The 18,287-nt window shown below is 36.6% G+C and overlaps 1 protein-coding gene across 3 annotated transcripts in view; it reads right to left on the bottom strand.

Moving 5' to 3' along the window:
* Positions 1-18,287, bottom strand: part of LOC129258920 (dynein axonemal heavy chain 5-like) — a 99,084-nt gene that overhangs the window by 35,928 nt on the left and 44,869 nt on the right. For all 3 annotated transcript variants that reach the window (XM_064098517.1, XM_064098518.1, XM_064098520.1), the window contains 20 exons: positions 16,876-17,004; positions 16,010-16,228; positions 15,426-15,572; positions 14,566-14,738; positions 13,690-13,868; positions 11,954-12,141; positions 10,467-10,661; positions 9,767-9,901; positions 9,152-9,259; positions 8,314-8,425; positions 7,107-7,294; positions 6,310-6,552; positions 5,675-5,788; positions 4,871-5,029; positions 4,138-4,254; positions 3,520-3,652; positions 2,912-3,030; positions 2,252-2,374; positions 1,212-1,454; positions 536-688 (listed from right to left, as the gene is read on the bottom strand). In XM_064098517.1, coding sequence (XP_063954587.1) covers positions 536-688; positions 1,212-1,454; positions 2,252-2,374; positions 2,912-3,030; positions 3,520-3,652; positions 4,138-4,254; positions 4,871-5,029; positions 5,675-5,788; positions 6,310-6,552; positions 7,107-7,294; positions 8,314-8,425; positions 9,152-9,259; positions 9,767-9,901; positions 10,467-10,661; positions 11,954-12,141; positions 13,690-13,868; positions 14,566-14,738; positions 15,426-15,572; positions 16,010-16,228; positions 16,876-17,004 — 3,177 coding nt within the window. The remainder of the gene's footprint in view (positions 1-535; positions 689-1,211; positions 1,455-2,251; positions 2,375-2,911; positions 3,031-3,519; positions 3,653-4,137; positions 4,255-4,870; positions 5,030-5,674; positions 5,789-6,309; positions 6,553-7,106; positions 7,295-8,313; positions 8,426-9,151; positions 9,260-9,766; positions 9,902-10,466; positions 10,662-11,953; positions 12,142-13,689; positions 13,869-14,565; positions 14,739-15,425; positions 15,573-16,009; positions 16,229-16,875; positions 17,005-18,287) is intronic.

Genomic DNA, 18,287 nt, shown 5'->3' with positions numbered 1-18,287 from the left:
TTGGTAATTTACAACCAAAATCTATGTGTTGAGCTTGCAAAGTCCGGTTACTTGAGTTGAATTACCTACTTTTCTCCGAGCCACCGCGCTCAGCGGAACGCAGATTAGTGCCTGCGCCGACGCATCGCTGGACTTGCCCGGGAGAGAGAGCGCGCTGGCCGGTGCGCCCGAGAGTGTAGCTAGATATCCAGTTTTGCGAAATAATGACGTCAGACCTCGATATATCCAAAAATATATCGAGGTCTGACGTCACGCAACATCATAGTTGAAATATGTCAGGTCACATGATGCTACTTGAACCAATCACTATACAGGATTTACTCTATGTAGGATATAATATTATATATATTATATATAGTGATCCATTTTATACTGCATATTAAAAAATCATGCATAATTTTTTGTTAGGCTCAAATCCTGGTAAAATACTTCTGATATTATAATAACCCAATAAAATAACACAAACATGAACAACATTGTTTTTTATTCTAGTATATTTCACACAATAAAAGCTCCAACCAATGAAAGAACATACCTCCCAGATTCTACTGAGATCACGAAGGTTGAAGATGTAATGGAACTTGGCCGGGGTGGGCAACATCTTGATCTTAGTACGCTGCCATAACTTCCTGGTGCAGGAGACTAGACTGGAGGCGAGCTGACAGACTTCAGCATTAAACTCACGTTCCTACAAGGGATACAGATCAGAGGTTATAAATGACAAAATGCTGTCATGAGTTCCTGAAGCAGGAGACTACACTGGCTGAGAGCCGACAAATTTCAGCAATGAACTCGCATTCCTGAATACAACGAAAGTCAATGAGAATAAACACAACAGTCGATCCTACAAGTACAAGTATTTATTTTGACTGATGGATATTTGCATGTTTTCATGCATGTACACAGGATGACTTTCATTAATGGAGAAAAGCGCTATTACTAGCATATGGGCAATTCAATAAAATAATCAAACTTTTGGTATGCACAAACAACTTTAGAGCAGAGATTAGGTTTAAATAAACAAAAGTTAAAAATAAGTTCCTGGGGAGTCTCTGTAACAATAAGGAAAACTTTGGGAGCATTTCATAAAAATAAATAAGTCAGCAATTTTCAATTACTGGAATTTTTCCATTAGACTGGCTCAGAGCAAAATACTGATTGGAAATAACAGACTATTTGCTTCAGCTGCTCCCTCGGCATCCCTCCCATACCTTGCAGTAGTGTCCAGTTCCGACAGTGCTGAAGATCTTATCGATGGAGTTGTTGGACGGCAGGGTACAGTTGAAGATGTTATACTGTCTCTTAAGGCGTTGCGGGATATCGTTACGGCCTCCTCCAGGCTGGATCATAGCGGCTAGGAACTGGATATCGACGATGCTGGTGAACTCACCGGGTTTCTCAAGACTGTAAAAACCCTTGGTGCCCATCAACTGACGAACAATCTCATTGGTAATCTGAAAGATAAAAGTGTATATCCAAAATGCCTGATGAGAAACTCCTTACCATTCAGACAGAAATTTGAAATGAATCCTTTGCTAAACGTGCGACTGACTGATGTTTGGAACAGTGATTTGAATGCAATATTCAGGTTACTCATACGTCTGTCAAGTGCTTAGGGCTATATCTCACTAACTGAGACGTTGCCGCGATGTTTCCAATGTTTTTCTCTATGAGACATATCTGTGACAAAAGATAGTTTGCACTTCCACCGATGTGCAACTTCCAGGAGAAGAAATGGAGACATATCCATGCTAGTCAATTTGTTTGGAAGTGGCAGAGATGTCTCCGAAGTCGCAGCTAAGTCTCTGAGATGTCTCAGAAACAAAATAATCTCTCCACAACTGATGGAGACTGGAAACAATCTAAATGTATTGAATATATTCATATGTTTTTAACCACTTGGGGACAAAGTTTCTGGAGTTGTCTCTGCAACCATTCAAATTTGGAGTTTTAAACCACTCTAGAACTAGTTTTAAGTCCAATAAGAACCCCCATGATGTATGAAGTACTATTGAAAAAGCAGATCATCATCATCATCATCATCACCATCATCATCATCATCGACATCACCATCATCATCATCATCATCATCATCATCATCATCACCATCATCATCATCATCACCATCATCATCATCATCATCATCTTCATCATCATCATCATCTTCATCATCACCATCATCACCATCATCATCATCATCACCATCATCATCATCATCACCATCATCACCATCATCATCATCATATCTTACCTGATCTCCCCATTCATTGATGACTGGCATGTTGACGTCATCAACAAACACCGTCATCTTCTTACCAGCCGGCGGTCCGTACGTTGTACCCACACGCTTGTCAACATAGCTCTCAATGGTTCGCTGTGGATCAAGAAATACAATAACAGTGAGAATATCAATACATGTTTCAGCTTTTGGGGGTTGGGGGTTCATCACAGTAAAGAGCAATGAAAATAATGATTTGAATCAGCAGAGATATTATTCTATTTCTTAAAACAAAATCAAGATGAATCTAAATACAGCATCGACCTTGGCTATACAGCAACATTACACAATTGCCGAACAAACAGACAAGTATAAGCTAAATATATATTTTTTTTTAATCACAAAAGAATTGTTGTAATTTATTGAGAATATTTGTACCCTACAAAGTCATCAGCATTTAAGTTATTACATGTAGTATGCGAGTAGAGCAGCTTAAACTCCTGATTACATTGTATATTTTGAGTATATTCCTACTGGGTACCCTTTTAACCCTTTGACTACTGAATTATGTGATTCCCATAGGCTTTGTACATGGATTACTCAGTTCCAGTATTAAATGGGTTTATATGTCAACATGTAGCCAAACAATACAAGTGCCAACTACCATTTTTTATTTAGAATTTTTGAAGATACCTGGAACATGTTGGGTGTGGTAGCGGAGGAGAAGTTAAGACTCTTGAAGAGATGGTGTTCAGGGTCATACTTGCTGGAGTATCCCTTGATGACCACAGTCTTAGCTGTACCCTGCTCACCTGTCATGATCAATTATAACAATACAATCACATTAGACTATCATAACAATAACATACTCTACTTAACACACAACAGATAAAGGCATTTATTCTTAAGCCTCACTTTTCAGGTTGGCTTATCATTTTTTTAAACTCTTTTACAAGAGTTTGATATTTAAATGTGTATATGAACAATACTATTTTCCATTTTATAATGGGTACAGTATTTCAATGTTTTTTAAGTTGCAAAATTCTATTCAATTATGAATAAGGTATTATATGTTCTGGGGCCCATTTCACAAAGAGTTGTAACTATGGTAACTTTGCAATTAGTGTAACTACCATTGAAACCTTTATTATGATTGGCCTGTTACATTGGTACATGTAGTTGCCATAATGGAATAGTTACAATACTCTTTTTGAAATGATCCCAAGGACTCAAGCTTCATATTTTCTTCCCCTTCCAAATCCCCTCCCTTATTCCCTCCTTCTATATGTTGATAATCTTACCAATAAGAAGCACTGCTTTCTCCTGCTTGGCGATGGTATGGATCAGGTAATCTGTGCACACATTGTCAACATTAGGAACCAGGATAGAGGAATACTCAGGGGTAGAGTCGGTAGGATAGATGTACTCGGGCACCTGTAACAAGATGAAGAAAATAAATTTGTATAGTGGTGGTGAAGATGATGGTAGTGATGATGATGATGATGATGGTGGTGGCGATGATGATGATGATAAATGCAATGATCTTAATAACAATAAGGATAATCATGATGATCATCATCATACAAGGTGATACCGATGGTGAGAATGTGATGAAGGGTATGACGGCGTAGTAATGAAAATATTTAAGATGATGCCCATGGTGATATCAATAATAACCAAGTTGTTCGTAACGAAAATAGAATAATAAAGATGATGATCGTGCCAACAAAAAGGATGCCAATGAAAACCACAACAATAAGTTGGCGACATATATGACAAGGCAAATATTTGTTAATTATTTGTAATGATGATTATGGTAATGATATTAATTATGCATTTTTCTTCCCTTCTGTTAAAACTTCCATGCTATTCAATACGATGAATAAATTCTAAACAGTGAAAACAAAATCTCTTCTTACCCTATCAGACCAATGCTCCCACTGACCGTCATCTCTGACCACAAACTCAAAGATAGTTTGACCAGGTTCAGTTTTTGGTAGCAGGAGTCCACCTCTCTCAACCAACCAAGCTTCCATCTGGGGGAGAAAAGAAGTTATCGAAAATTATCCAAATGATCACAAAATATCCACTTCATACTGAAAAATCTATGAAATTCATATTCACCCTTTTCACTGTATTTTGTTTTCAATCTCTTTGTATTTTTTGTTTTATTTTGTTTAAAGGACGTCATTTCCTATTTACTGAAACATTTGTTTCATGAGAGACACCAGTATTCCTCTACAAGCAGTATTCTTTATCAAAATGAAGAATCTGTCCGGAAGGTGCAACAGAGAGATACAAGCAATACTTATAATGGGTTGCAACTGTACATACAGTTATGGTTTGGCAGAGTCTTATAGTTACCTTTAACTTCTTTTTTTTTACATATGATTGTACCTTTTAAGTTTTAAAGACCTGAATTACCCTACTAAAAATTTGCCAATCCAACATCCAAAGATAATGAATAAGTAACTTTGGTCTTGCAAACCATTTTACTTTAATTTTCTCATTTGAGAGGTAAGAGGAATAAAACAAACTTTCAATATTCTTTATATACAATGATCATGGATTATCTAAAGGAATTGCATGGCTATATCTACTCAACTTTGACCTGAATAGATTAGAGCGGATAAGATGATAAATGTACCCTACCTTCTTTCTATCATCGAGTTCAAGGAGTGCTCCCAGAGACCACATCAGACAGAAGATGTAGAGTCTCTCAAGATGTTCTCTAGATGGGTTAGAATCCTCACCGGGAATCAGCCCAGATAGAAGATCAATTGTCTGTCTCACATACATACACTCCAGCACCTACAATCGATCATAGTTTAGTGAAAGTTGAACTGCATTGTCAACTGAATATCTTGCAAGAGTCAATGGCTGAGAGGGGCTTAAATGCCAGCATAAGTGCTAACATGGGCATGATATTTAACAAACAATCTCATTGATTTTTATGCAGACTTTACAGTACCAATTCATGATCTAACCTTTTAAGAAGCATCCCCCCCCCCAAGAAAAAAATAATAATAATAGTAGAAAAGAATAAATAAAAGAAAATAAATAAATGAATAAAAAATGAAAAGAAAAAAAGAAAGGATCTAACAATGTAGATTTTATCAAATCATCATTAAGTTAATTAAGATGAAGAGTGATGTATTATTCTTCTGAGGGGGGAGGGGGACCTAAGACCTCTGACAGATTTCATCGAACTTTCATAGAGTTTATTGTAAATGAAGAATGTAGGTTCAAACGTTTGGTATTTACCTTCTGAGGATAAAATATATCTAAAATTTACAAATTCAGTTTTCATCAAATTTATTCTGAAATTAAACATAAATGAAGTTTGTACGATTGAAACTTTGAATCAAATGTTATAATGGAAGTAAATTATATCAAAACCTTGGTCCAGATTTATATTTTTTGACAAACAGTGTAAAGTGGACTTGAAACACTGACCTCCATCTTGGGAACAAGACTCTGAATGACGTAGAGATAGAGATCCTTGTAGGTAGACTCAAAGAGAGACATCAATAGTTCCTGCTGTGTCGCTGGTCTGGTGAACAACCAACCCTGATAGGATCAAAATATTGATTAAGCATTCATGAGTATGATATCAAAGTGGCATTAAACTTGGGGAAAGATATGGTTTGTAGAGGTTTCATCCATAGCTCATGTATTTTCACATATTTTGCTGACGTTCATCCCAACTCTCATCAGTTGGTTTTGGCCAGCATATCCTTTATGAGATTTTTGCACAAAATGATAATAAAAGTCCATTTTTTTTCATACGTGGCAAAAATTCTACATGGCATTTGTTTTTGTTTTCAAGATATGAAAATAATTAAACACATGGGGATATACATGTAAATCTTGTACAAAATGTTCTTGTTCCTTTGTAAAAATATAGTGTAGCAAAGTAATAAAACAGCATCCAAAAAATATGCAAACTCATGTTCAACGAACTGTTTTTTCCTACATTGACCTTTTCACATAAAAGAGTAATAAGACAATTTTGTTGTCAAATGCACAGAGTGATAGTATATGGTCAGTAACATGGGCCAAGTTTAAATCAGCTCTGAAAGAGCATTTACCTGCAGTATAGGTTGCCAATCCATGATAGACGAGCTCATGTAGACCATACCGTTCCTGGACACGGTGGCAGGAGAGGCGTTGTCAATGTTGTGAGGTTCAAAGATGACCTTACAGTTGGGCGACATGGGGATACGATCACCGTTGGCCAAGGTCAGGGTCTTGTTGTCATCGAGCACAGAGTTGAGGTTCTCAATCCAGATAGCATCCACGGGTCCATCAAGAACAATCCAGATGTGCTCTCCCTGACAGATAAATAGGATTAAAAATTAATGTTGTTGCAAATATGATTTCATGAGAGAGGATGATTACCACCTTATCATAGATCCTGATCTGGCTCCTTTCAATAACCCTAACTTTGTGAAATCATGAAATCATACCTGAGAATCAATAGCCACTATGTCATAGATCTAGTAAAACATTTACATAAATATGAATTTGTGAAATCATAAAATCTTAGCTGAAAAACACATTCACATTGAATATGACCCAACACCTCGTTGGAATGCCAAGTTATTTTGCTGATATCTAAGCAATTACACTGTCAACCAGATTAATTTTTGTACATATTTTGCATTTATCATCCTAAAGATTGTGAACAGGTTCAATTGGAAGATTTTTTACGTATTAATAGTATTGTTTTAATTTGATTTTGCTTTGATATTCACATTTTTTTTAAAGTAATTCAACATTTAGGGTATGAAAATTCTGTTTTGTGTGAAATTCAATGAATTCTATGATATTCTTTTTAATTTGCCTACCAGGGAAAACTGAGGATGTTACTTTAAACTAACATTACCTTCTTAGCTTTGAGTGTCTTCCTCCAGAGCGTAGAGAAGATACCATCAGTCCAGTCATTGGTGGCTACATCCAGTCTTCCAAACATCTGAGGAGCGGTGATGGCTTTAGGGTTCATTCTCATCTCCCTATGAGGGGCGGTGCAGTCACCCATCGCTTTCATTAGGGTGTGGATGCATTTGGTCTTCCCTGAGAGAAACATAGCAAGAAAAGTATACATGTATATGTCGCATGATGCTATTTTATTTTAATCTAATCCTATTCCATTATGGATGACCAAAGCGGAGCGTTGTGGAGCGTTATGGCCCAGTGGATTAGTCTTCTGACTTTGAAACAGAGGGTAGGGATTCGAATCCCAGCCATGGCGTAATTTTCTTCAGCAAGAAATTTATCCACATTATGCTGCACTCAACCCAGGAGAGGTGAGCGGGTACCCGGCAAGATAAATTCCTTGAATGCACTGAGCGCTGAAAGGCAGCTCGAGCTAAAGCCGGGGTAATATAAATAAGAAACACTGCGCCTCTAAATAGATTATTTCTAGATAGATGGCGCTATATAAATGCCTATTATTATTATTATTAAAGCATCATTGCTATCATGTTCAGTCACTCAGTTAGTACTCCAAAGCAATATACCGGTATGGATGCTCGTTTTTATCTCACACTCGCGGCCACGATAGCCCTCATCCCCTCCCTCCACTTTGTACAGTTCACTACACCCTCCATCCTCTTCCTATTAATTTATCAAAAGGATAAGAATGCACTACTGGGCAATTCCATAAAGTATATACATGTAGGTCTGCCCTCTATATGTGGGAATTTTCTGTCTCTGATTTCTTGTTCTTTTGACAGTCTGTAATGTTCTTAAATGACCATGACTTGGTCAGTTTATAAAGTGAAGAAAGACTTGAGAAAAAAGGGGGTCGGACGTACAAAAAGGTTGATCATTTTAGAGAATTGCCCAACTGTTAGAAAAAGTTAACAACAGACAGAACGAAATTTGGAGTTATTTTTGCTTTTGTCAAAGGCACAACCCATGTAAATAGTAAATACATTTGATGAAAACAAATTGTTGCATTTCATCCACACTGATAACAATTTTAGGATATAAACATTCATATAATGGAGAAATGAAATGGAGCAGTGACAGATGCTCCTGGGGAAGCGGTTGCCAAATCTTTAAAGAGAGGCATTATCAATGAAGCGTACCTGCACCACTGGGTCCTAGGGTCATCATGCCATGACGAACACGTTGAGTCTCAAAGAGCTGAATGAGCTTTAGAGTCCATGGGGGATGGTGAACTAAACCAGCTTGACGGATCTATAACAAACAAGTATAGAATGTTTATTACAATGATAATGGAACAGCTTGAAAATGTACTACAAATATGCAAGCCTCCTTAACAACCATTATATGTAGGGTAATTTCATAAAGTATGTACATCCGACACCACATATGAAAAGGTGTCGAGTTCTTAAATTACCAGGCTTGAGTAGTTTATGAAGTAAAGTAAAAATCGCAAGAAAATGGCGGTTGGATATACAAAAGCTTGACTATTTACAATTGATGTCTAATCAAATCATTTCTTGAAACTTCATCAATTATTATCAAATCTTCTAGTTAGGAGTTCTAACAGGTGCGAGTTCTAATAATATCCTGTAAAGATACAGAACCATCAAATACAATTAAATCACAAAGTAGAAATGTCAAGGAGTAGGTCCATTATCTCTTTTCTGGGGTAGAAAAAGGGTTTCTAATCAAGTTTTAGGGTATTGTTGACAGATGATAAACATGGTTTGAAAAGTATTTTTTAATCATGCCAATTTGTGCAATCTTAAAGGTGTTTAAGCCAGAAACGAGTTCAGGCATGAAAATTTTTGTATCATCCATTTCCACACTAAAGAAAAAGATCTAAGTTGAAATTAAAAGCATAAGAATGCTTGCAATGAAATACGAAAATAAAAATGCTTGATAAGACCTATAACAAATGTGTTTTGATAAGTGTTTCTAACTGTGACAAGTTGCTAAATGTTATTATGTTGTTACCTGCTTCTCTATGGCAGCCTCTATCTCAGGGTACCCAGCCTTGTCTAGTGTCATCCCAGGGAACAGATCATCAATCAGAGACAAGAACAGGGGTTCATCTTCATCAACCTGGACAAATACAATATATATTCATGATCATAATGGTTAGAAGTGAAAATAATCATGAAAAAGAATAAGAAAAAATTTCACTGCCCCAACTAGGGGTAGAACCAGTGGCCCCAGCTTGTATGGCCAGTCCCATATCCATCAAGTTATTCTGGCTCCCGTCAAAACATATACAATTCCCAAAGTCTATCACTTACCATTAGCAATGAGGGGTATAATCTTGAACCAAAACAGATACATACATGCAGCTCTCAATAGAAAATCATCTCAAACTGAAGGAGTCAAAACACTCTTCATTTTCATGTGAACAGATTGCAAAATCATTCTCACTGACAAATAGCGATGATTTCACTAAAGAATAGGATAGCAAAAACATTTACCATGGCAGTAGGAAGTAAAATTATTTAATCAAAAAATGGGAAAATAGTCAGCATGGCAAAAATCCAGATTCTTCACTTCAAATTGCGAATGATAAGGATGTCTCCATGAATGATTGAAAGGGAAGCTTACCAGTTTGGATAGATTCATGTCTCTGAGAACCCTCATGACAATCATATTCTCACTATCCTGTGGGTTGGATCTCTTGAAGGCTCCAAGGGTACGCAGCACAGACAGGATGTTACGAAGACCAAAGTCATAATGAACCTACAATCAGCAAAGGAACATCATCAACATTATTTTTCAACAGTATGTGTAACTCAAAGATGATTTGTCTTGCAATTATATAAAGCAGAAACTCTCAAACAGTCCTTACATTTAAGTAAATCTACTTATCAATTGCATAATAAGCTGAAGAATTACAATATCAAATCTACATTCAAAGAAAAAATAGCTTCATTGTGCTTCAGAAAGTATGTTGTATAATAAACAAATTCTGCAAATTTTGGGTTCATACTTTTATAATCTGCAAATTGATTCCCAAAATTGACATAAAGGAAAAGAACCTTCTAGGCACACTCTGATGCAGTCTTTGGTATATCCCTCATCTGTCACTCACTATGTTTATTCTCTGTCAAACTATTCAGACATAGTCCCCGGGAGCGTTTTACTTACTAGTACTTACTAGTTACCATTGTAACAGTGCTTCTCAGCCTATCAAAATCAAGGAAAGATTACGGTTCTGGCAATTTGTCAGGAAACAAATGTTGAGGAAACATTCTCAAGGAATCAAGTTACAACATAGATCATTTCATTTTAATTAACATCTTACCTGTTTCGTAAGCTGTTCCTCGCAGAGCTTGTAGAGTGTGTAGAACTTGCGAGCCAGGATGACATTGCCCTGGAAACCACAGCTAGCCAGCTTGACCCTCATGATGATCTGACGATCGGGTACCATCATGGCTACAGTCCTGAACTGGATCTTCAGGTTCTCAGGAAGCTCCTGACGTCCAGCATAACCAGGGTTCTATAAACATGGGTGGGAAAATAGTTTATTTCTCATACCTTGGAAATAAAAGGCAAAAATTTATCCACACTGTGCTGCACTTGTCTCAGGTGAAGTGAATGGGTACCTGGCAGGATTAATTCCTTGAAAGCACTGAGTGCAAGCTGAAAAAGTTGTAGCTTGAGCTAAAGCTGGGGTAATACTAATAATTCCATGTTGCATCCTCAGGCAAAAGTACTATATAAATCTAGCTACTAGAATTATCATTACACAAAAACTTGATGCCCATTGCTGTCCAGTGCAGGATTTACACGGACAGTTGAATATTTTTTCATGATTAGGCTCGTCTTCCTCAGTGACCCAAGGACAGCTTTTAAAGGACAAGTCCACCCTAACAAGAAGTTGATTTGAATAAAAAGAGAAAAATCCAACAAGCATAACACTGAAAATTTCATCAAAATCGGATGTAAAATAAGAAAGTTATGACATTTTAAAGTTTCGCTTAATTTCGCAAAACAGTTATATGCATATCCTGGCTGGTATGCAAATGAGGAGACTATGACGTCATCCACTCACTATTTCTTTTGTATTTTATTATGTCAAATATGAAATATTCTACTTTTCTCCTCATTGGCAAGTGATACAACGATTAATTCTTCCCTGAACATGTGGCATTAGCATTGTTTAATACTATATGTTTCAGTCAAGTTGCTCCTTATTGTCAAATCTATAAAAAATGAAATATTGTATAATCCAAACAATAAAAAACAAAAGAAATAGTGAGTGATGGACATCATCGACTGACCCACCTAGTTGTGCATATCACTGTTTTGTGAAAAATAAGCGAAATTTTAAAATGTCATAACTTTCTTATTTTACATCCGATTTTGATGAAATTTTCAGCACTATACTAGTTTGATTTTTCTCTATTTATTCAAGTCAGCATTTTCCTGGGGTGGACTTGACCTTTAAAGAGTAGAGATACGGACTTTATACAATATGTGGTAGAATGGTCAATTTTGTTATTATTCTCTCTGAAGAGGAGCACTGCCTCAGGTTTCTTAATTTTTTCTCTAATTTTACAGATTGAATTATTTTAAATTATTTTTTTAAGAATTCTAGGCTACACTTATGTAACTATGATTGCAAACTTAAAGACAACTGACATTTTATTTTTTAAAAAGAAAAGGCACATTATTCTCTATCTCCAAGCAAATATATCTAAAAAAAATATAAATGGCAGTATAAATTCAACTGTAATCCCCTCCATCACAAAGAACAAGATCATTTGTACGGCCTGGCCAATGTCTTACCATGGTCAAGAAGATACCAAACTCTGGGTCCATGTCGACGATGTCGCCATCAGTGAAGACAAAATTATTCTTACGTTCCTTCTTGCACGTGAGTACAATGTAGATCTGCTGAGCGGCCACAGAGAGGACAGGGAGCTCAATACGATTGAACTCATCGAAGCAGCCCCATGATCCAGACTGAGCAAGACCTACGGGAACAAGAGAATATAAATATAGTCTTCAAGATCAGGGCCTGTATTCCATAAAGGAGATAAGCATGCTTACAGGTGTAAGTAAAAATCTAAGCACTTTGTCTTATTTTCTGTCTAAGACAAAATTCTTAGCCAAAACGCGTATTCCATAAAGAATTGGCTAAGAATTTTGTCCTAGAATTTGGGCGACTAAGACAGATATAGGATGAATGGCTAAGCAACTTTTCTTAAAACTGCAGAGTCTGTATTCCATAAATACAACATGGCTAAGAATTTTGCCCTAACTTTAAGACAGTTGTGAGTTGTCTTAATTATTTTAGTTTCAAGCAATTTTGGCCCACGCCTTTTCTTTAACCTGAAACGTGATACGTGTATTAAGCTTGGGTCTCAAGATCTCTTCCCTCTCTTATTTCTGCTATTAGCATAATTTTCTCTCCTTCAGTGAAATTGGCCTTCCTTTTTTTTCTCAGCCTCCATCTTGATATTTGTTATGATACTATTCTTGCCTTAACACATAAAACACATATAGACTTTTTACCGCGGAGCAGCCGTTACGTTGTGACAAAAGTTGCGTGACGTTGCAATTTTCTCATGACGTCATAGAATTTGAGACTTTGGCTAAGCCATATCATCTGACTCAAGACAAATGTCTTAAAGTTTATAGAATATCGTTAAAAAAGATTTCTTAGACAAGCAAGATACTATGACAAATTGCTCAAACTAAAGCAAAAAGCATATCTCGTTTATGGAATATGGGCCCTGGGCCCCGTCTTACAAAGAGTTAGATTGATCCAATCAATCGCAAGTCTATGGAAATCCATCAGTGTCATCATTTTTTCTACAGGAAATTTGCAGAATGTCCTTTGTAAAAAAAGGCGAACAGACCAAATCGTCAAGAAATCAATGAATTTATGAATATACATCATAAATCTAGATTTTTTTTTGAACAAACATGTATTTAGAAGTGTGGGGAGTGCAGGCTTTTCATAGTTGATTTTGATCAGATCAATTGCAACTCTTTTTTAAGACCGGGCCCTGCTTAGCAAAATTGATTGATCTATTTCGTGAATTATGTTGCAAGAAAATTCATAGGTTTGCAGAAGAACAACCTCATCTGCAACAAAGGTTTCTTTATTAATTAAGCCTTGTTTTGGCTGCTTAGCATCAATATATACTATTCACTTGGGTGGTTGACAAGTAGAAGTAGAATGATATGCCAACAGCACTCTGAGTTTAACTGGAAGAGGAAGGAGAAAGGGGAAAAAGAAGGAAGAGGAAGACAGAATAGATGAAGGGGGGAAGAAGAAAGAGTAGAGGAAGGAGAAGAAGAGGAGAAAAGGATGGAGGGGTAGGAGGAAAAGAAATAGGAAGAGAAAGAGCAAGAGGAATAGGGAGAGGAAGAGGAGAAGGAAGAGGAGGGATAGTAAGAGGGTGAAGAGGAGAAGAAAGAGGAGGGGGAGGAATACGAGGATGAAGGGGAAAGGGGGAAGAGGAAAACGAAGATGAAGAAAAAGAGAAAGAAGAAAGGGAGAGAACAATGCTTACCTTTGTAGATTCTTCCCAATCCTCTGAAGTCCATCTGATCAGAGCAGTTGAAGACCACAACGTACTTGCCCAAGGCTTTTCCCATGTCTTTGGTTGTCTCAGTCTTGCCCGTACCAGCAGGACCGGCTGGGGCACCACCCATACTCATACCCAAGGCTTGGGCTAGAGTGATATAGCATCTAGGCACAGGAGAGAGGAAAAACATATTTTATATTATATCTCATGATGATGGCTCGGGACTAATAGTTAATAGTGCCTTGAGAGAGAAAAAACATACATCTCAAATTACATTTTTTGATGATGACTTGGAATAGCCTTAATGATAATTATACTTCACAATCAATGCTTGGAAATTTTACAAATAGCCAATAACGAATATCTCAAATTATATTTCACAATTATGGCTTAGAACATCTTGCAAATAGTCAATAATGAAACATATATCTCAAATTATATTTCATGTTTATGGCAAGGAGCACCTCACACATATATTCAACAATGCATGCTTGTATTTTAAAAATTTGATTTCAATGTAAGTCAAATAAGGAAGATTACAAGGAAAGATGGAAAGAACAAAACAACTCCTTGCTCATGAGTATATACACAAGCGTAGGTGATATTTTTTCTAAGATGGTGTAATATTGTCTCAGCATGCATAAGAGACACCACCATAAAAAAATACTGCTTTAGGAGTTATAATAACAGTTTTAGTAACCAAGAATTCAAGCTGAACAATACTAGAGTTTCTGTATCTCAAATACATGCATCCATGAATGAGCTTTCAGATGCTATGAAATTTGGTATCTCTACATTACATGCAAAAAGGAGACATGATATTATCTAGATTTGTCCCTCCCTCTGTGGTACTGTACCTACCTATCAGTAAGTGGAGTGATCACCAATCTGTCTGTACATCCAACAGGTTCATTCATGTAGGCAAAGTCTACATCGGTGATGGAGATGATGCAGGCATCGGTGTCTTCGTTGAAGTAGAATCGAGATTGCTTCAGCCATTCAAAGTCATTGACGGACTTGATGTGCATGCGCACCTGTCAAATGCAAGAAAAATTGTTGTGATTAGGAACAATTCTTTTGTAGAGAGTTGTGCAAGTTTAAATCTTGAATTATATATTACAATTGGTCGGATTGGAAATACTCATAGAAAAAAGGATGGAAGAAAATCACACTGCCACAAGAAACAATTGTGTCAATGTGTCAATTCCTTTTGGTATAGGAATGAATAGATGTACATAAACCTCTACTATGTCAATAAACTTAAAGGTAAGAGATGGGTTAATTTGAGAATGTTACCTTCCCTCAACAGAAGCCTGGATATCTCACTTGGTCAAACATTTGTCATGCAAGCCAGGGTCCTGGGTTGAGATCCTCGTCAGGGCAGCATGATTTTTCACACATTTTTTTCTACATAATATTTGTCTTTTTGTTTACAAGTTTTAGTACCACTTTAGATTCCATCTGTTCTTGTCCTCTTCATTCTGATCCTTGCTTTTACAAATTAAGTATTCACTAACAGCTACTTTTAAACACTCTAGGGGATTTTTATTCTCATGATTAGGAAAACTGCCTATAATAATATGGTTATTCAAGATAAATATATGAAAGCAATGCTCCATGATATGCCAAAATTACTAAGTTCATATCTTGGGCATCAATTCCTCAGGGTTTGTATCGGCTCACCTGCTAACATTAAATATAAAGGACAAACTTTGACTTACCAGGTCATCAAAGATATCCCTCTGATGGACGTGGATGGTGACGAGAGTCTCAAACTTGGTTCTTTCATACTTGGTGAGTTCTTGTGTGGTCATGTCGATCAGCATGTTCAGCATGTCAATGAAGTACTGATTGGTCGTCGCCATGATCTTAATAGGGAAGAAAATGAAAATCATCAAATCAGCATCTCTTGACAATAGCAATTTCATAAACGCTGAGAAGCGCGAACACTGGAGATGGGCAACAATGATAAGTAACTGCGTGTGTTAGTATTGCTTTGAAAAAGACCCATGATCTGGGAAGCATTTCATCTGACAAGTCCTGTTTTATTCGACATTTACCATTATACCATGCTCCACAGCTAATCAACATCAATGAAAGTTGTCAGATACCAAAACTTGATGAAACGCTCCCCTGGCAGGAATACCATGCTCATTTTGCTAATTTCTTAATAAACATTTTCTAATAGCATAATTGGCAAATATTTTATTCAAATATACAAACATTTGGGTGGTCATTTGATTGGATTCTGTTCAAACTTATAGTGAGATCATTATCGCAACTTGCGAATCGTGCTAAGACGTACCTTTCGATCGGAGCGAGCATTCTTGAGAGCCTCTTCACTGTCCCTGGTCCAGATCATCTGAATACCAAGCAGACCAACCTGGGCTGCATATGTATTCTCATACTCTATCAGGTTAAAGTTCTCCTTGTCCTGGAGAGCAATGTATGACGTCCGGATGACAGTGTGGATGGACTTCTTCACGTTCTTCAGCAACTCTCCTAACCACACCTCAACATTACCCTAAAGGGAAATAAGAAACAAAGAATATCAATGACATAGTAAAGCCTACATTGGTGTTTTAATACTGTGTCTAATACTCTGTCTCCTTGTCCTGGAGAGCGATGTATGACGCCCTGATGACAGTGTGGATGGACTTCTTCACTGTCTTCAGCATATCTCCTAACCACACCTCCACAGAAATAAGAAACAAACAATATCAATGATCTAATCAGGACTGCATTGGTGTTCAGGTGCCGTTGCCGATTTTTTATTTAATCAAAAACGTGCTATTGGGACCTGCGCTTGATTAATTTCTTTTGGGGGGGGACTTGCGTTTAAAAGCGACTATTTCTGCAACAGGCCCCTAATAATCTGGTCAAAGTTCTTCTTAAAAATCGCAATCGATTGTAAATATATTTGGGGTCCCCAAATCAATCTTGTCTTACAATTAATTGCAAATTAGTGAGGGATTACTATTGTACTTCGTTCAACAAGGAGAGTAAACCACTTTGCTACACCTAGAATCAATCTATTAATTAATGTACAACATTTTGCAACAAAACTTTACAATTGATTGTATATATTTTCTTTCAACATCCCCCCCCCCCTTGGTCTACTTTTATAAAAATAAATCTTAAGGATGCCATCCTGACTAGACTCTTACTTACCTGAGCATTGACTGGGGTTACCAGGTCAATCTTCTCTTTCTCTCTGGAGCTGATAGCGAGGATCTGATCGTAATTCTTCTCATGAAAATCAACCGTCTTCACGTTGTCAAACAGACCTTCAAGATGAGCCTATAATCAATATCAAATCAAAATCAAGTAAAGCAATCATTATTATATATTCATGAACATGTTTTTGATATGGTGTGGAGATTTACCTCCTCCTCCTCCTGAATGACTGATATGTTAGTAATTCCCTCTGAATAAGTTCAATCAAATATTTATTTGCACTTGAAATGTAAAAGAAACACAGACTACAGGAGCTATGGACTGATGAAAGATGATTCAATTTGAAAATATTCAACTATCTAATGAGTTTCTTCCGTACAGGTTTTTTTATATAATACAGGTAGTTTTATTTTTTATTTCATTCTAAACATTACATAATATGCGGGTGCCTAAAAGGAGAAGTACATTGTGTTCTTTGCACTTTGTTTCAACTTTAGAACACAAGATCTATCAATAGTTTTGCAGAAAAGTAAATCTAGTAGACTAATTATGTCAATTACAGAAAAATATAAAAATACAAATATGTAAATAAAGAAAAAACACAATTTAAATAAAGACATACATAAAAAAAATTATGTACATTAAGAGGGTGTCATTTGTACTTTGTGAACAGTTTCCATAGGGACACAATAACAACATACAACTTCACATCTGTGATAAGTGACAACTATTTGTCTGCTTGTGAAACTTGGAATAGAGGAGCATTTTCTATGGGAGATTTGTAATTAAAGTACCATTCACAAGAGAGGACAATATTGTGCTATCTGATCAACTCTCACCCAGTTTGGCTGCAAGTCCAAAATGAATATAACATAATAAAAAGCAACAAAAAAATAATAACTTTAATAACAAGTTTTACTTTCATACATTAGAGTGCAAGATATGATGTAATGCATGCATTGCAGTAACAAATGTCTATTAAGGATTGACCCAAATTATCCATATATGGGCAATTCAAATGAAATAATCGACCTCTATGTACATCTGAGCCCATTTTTTCTCTATTCTTATTACACTAAGTGAACTACTCCAGCCATTATACTTGACAGTGTTACAACTTTCATCTGACATAGAACAGAGGTAATGCACTTCATGAATGCCCCCAATACAGGGTTGGATGTACATGTACATACTACATGTACATGGAATCACCAATATACAAACAGTTCCAACTGGGTAAGGATGATCACAGCCATTTAGTCCGGGGGCTGGGAGAGTTTATTCAGCTGATCGGGTACAAAAGGTTTGATGGTCCCATAATGTTGGCATGATATCAGTGGTCAAGAAAATGTGTTGCTGCTAGGTCAAATCCTGTACGGAAGGCCCACAGGGCCCCATTTTTGTCG

This window comes from Lytechinus pictus, chromosome 4 (genome assembly GCF_037042905.1).
Source record: "Lytechinus pictus isolate F3 Inbred chromosome 4, Lp3.0, whole genome shotgun sequence".
NCBI lineage: Eukaryota > Metazoa > Echinodermata > Echinoidea > Temnopleuroida > Toxopneustidae > Lytechinus > Lytechinus pictus.
The sequence above is the reverse complement of the archived record's forward strand: the minus strand, read 5'-3'. Positions and strand labels throughout refer to the sequence as shown.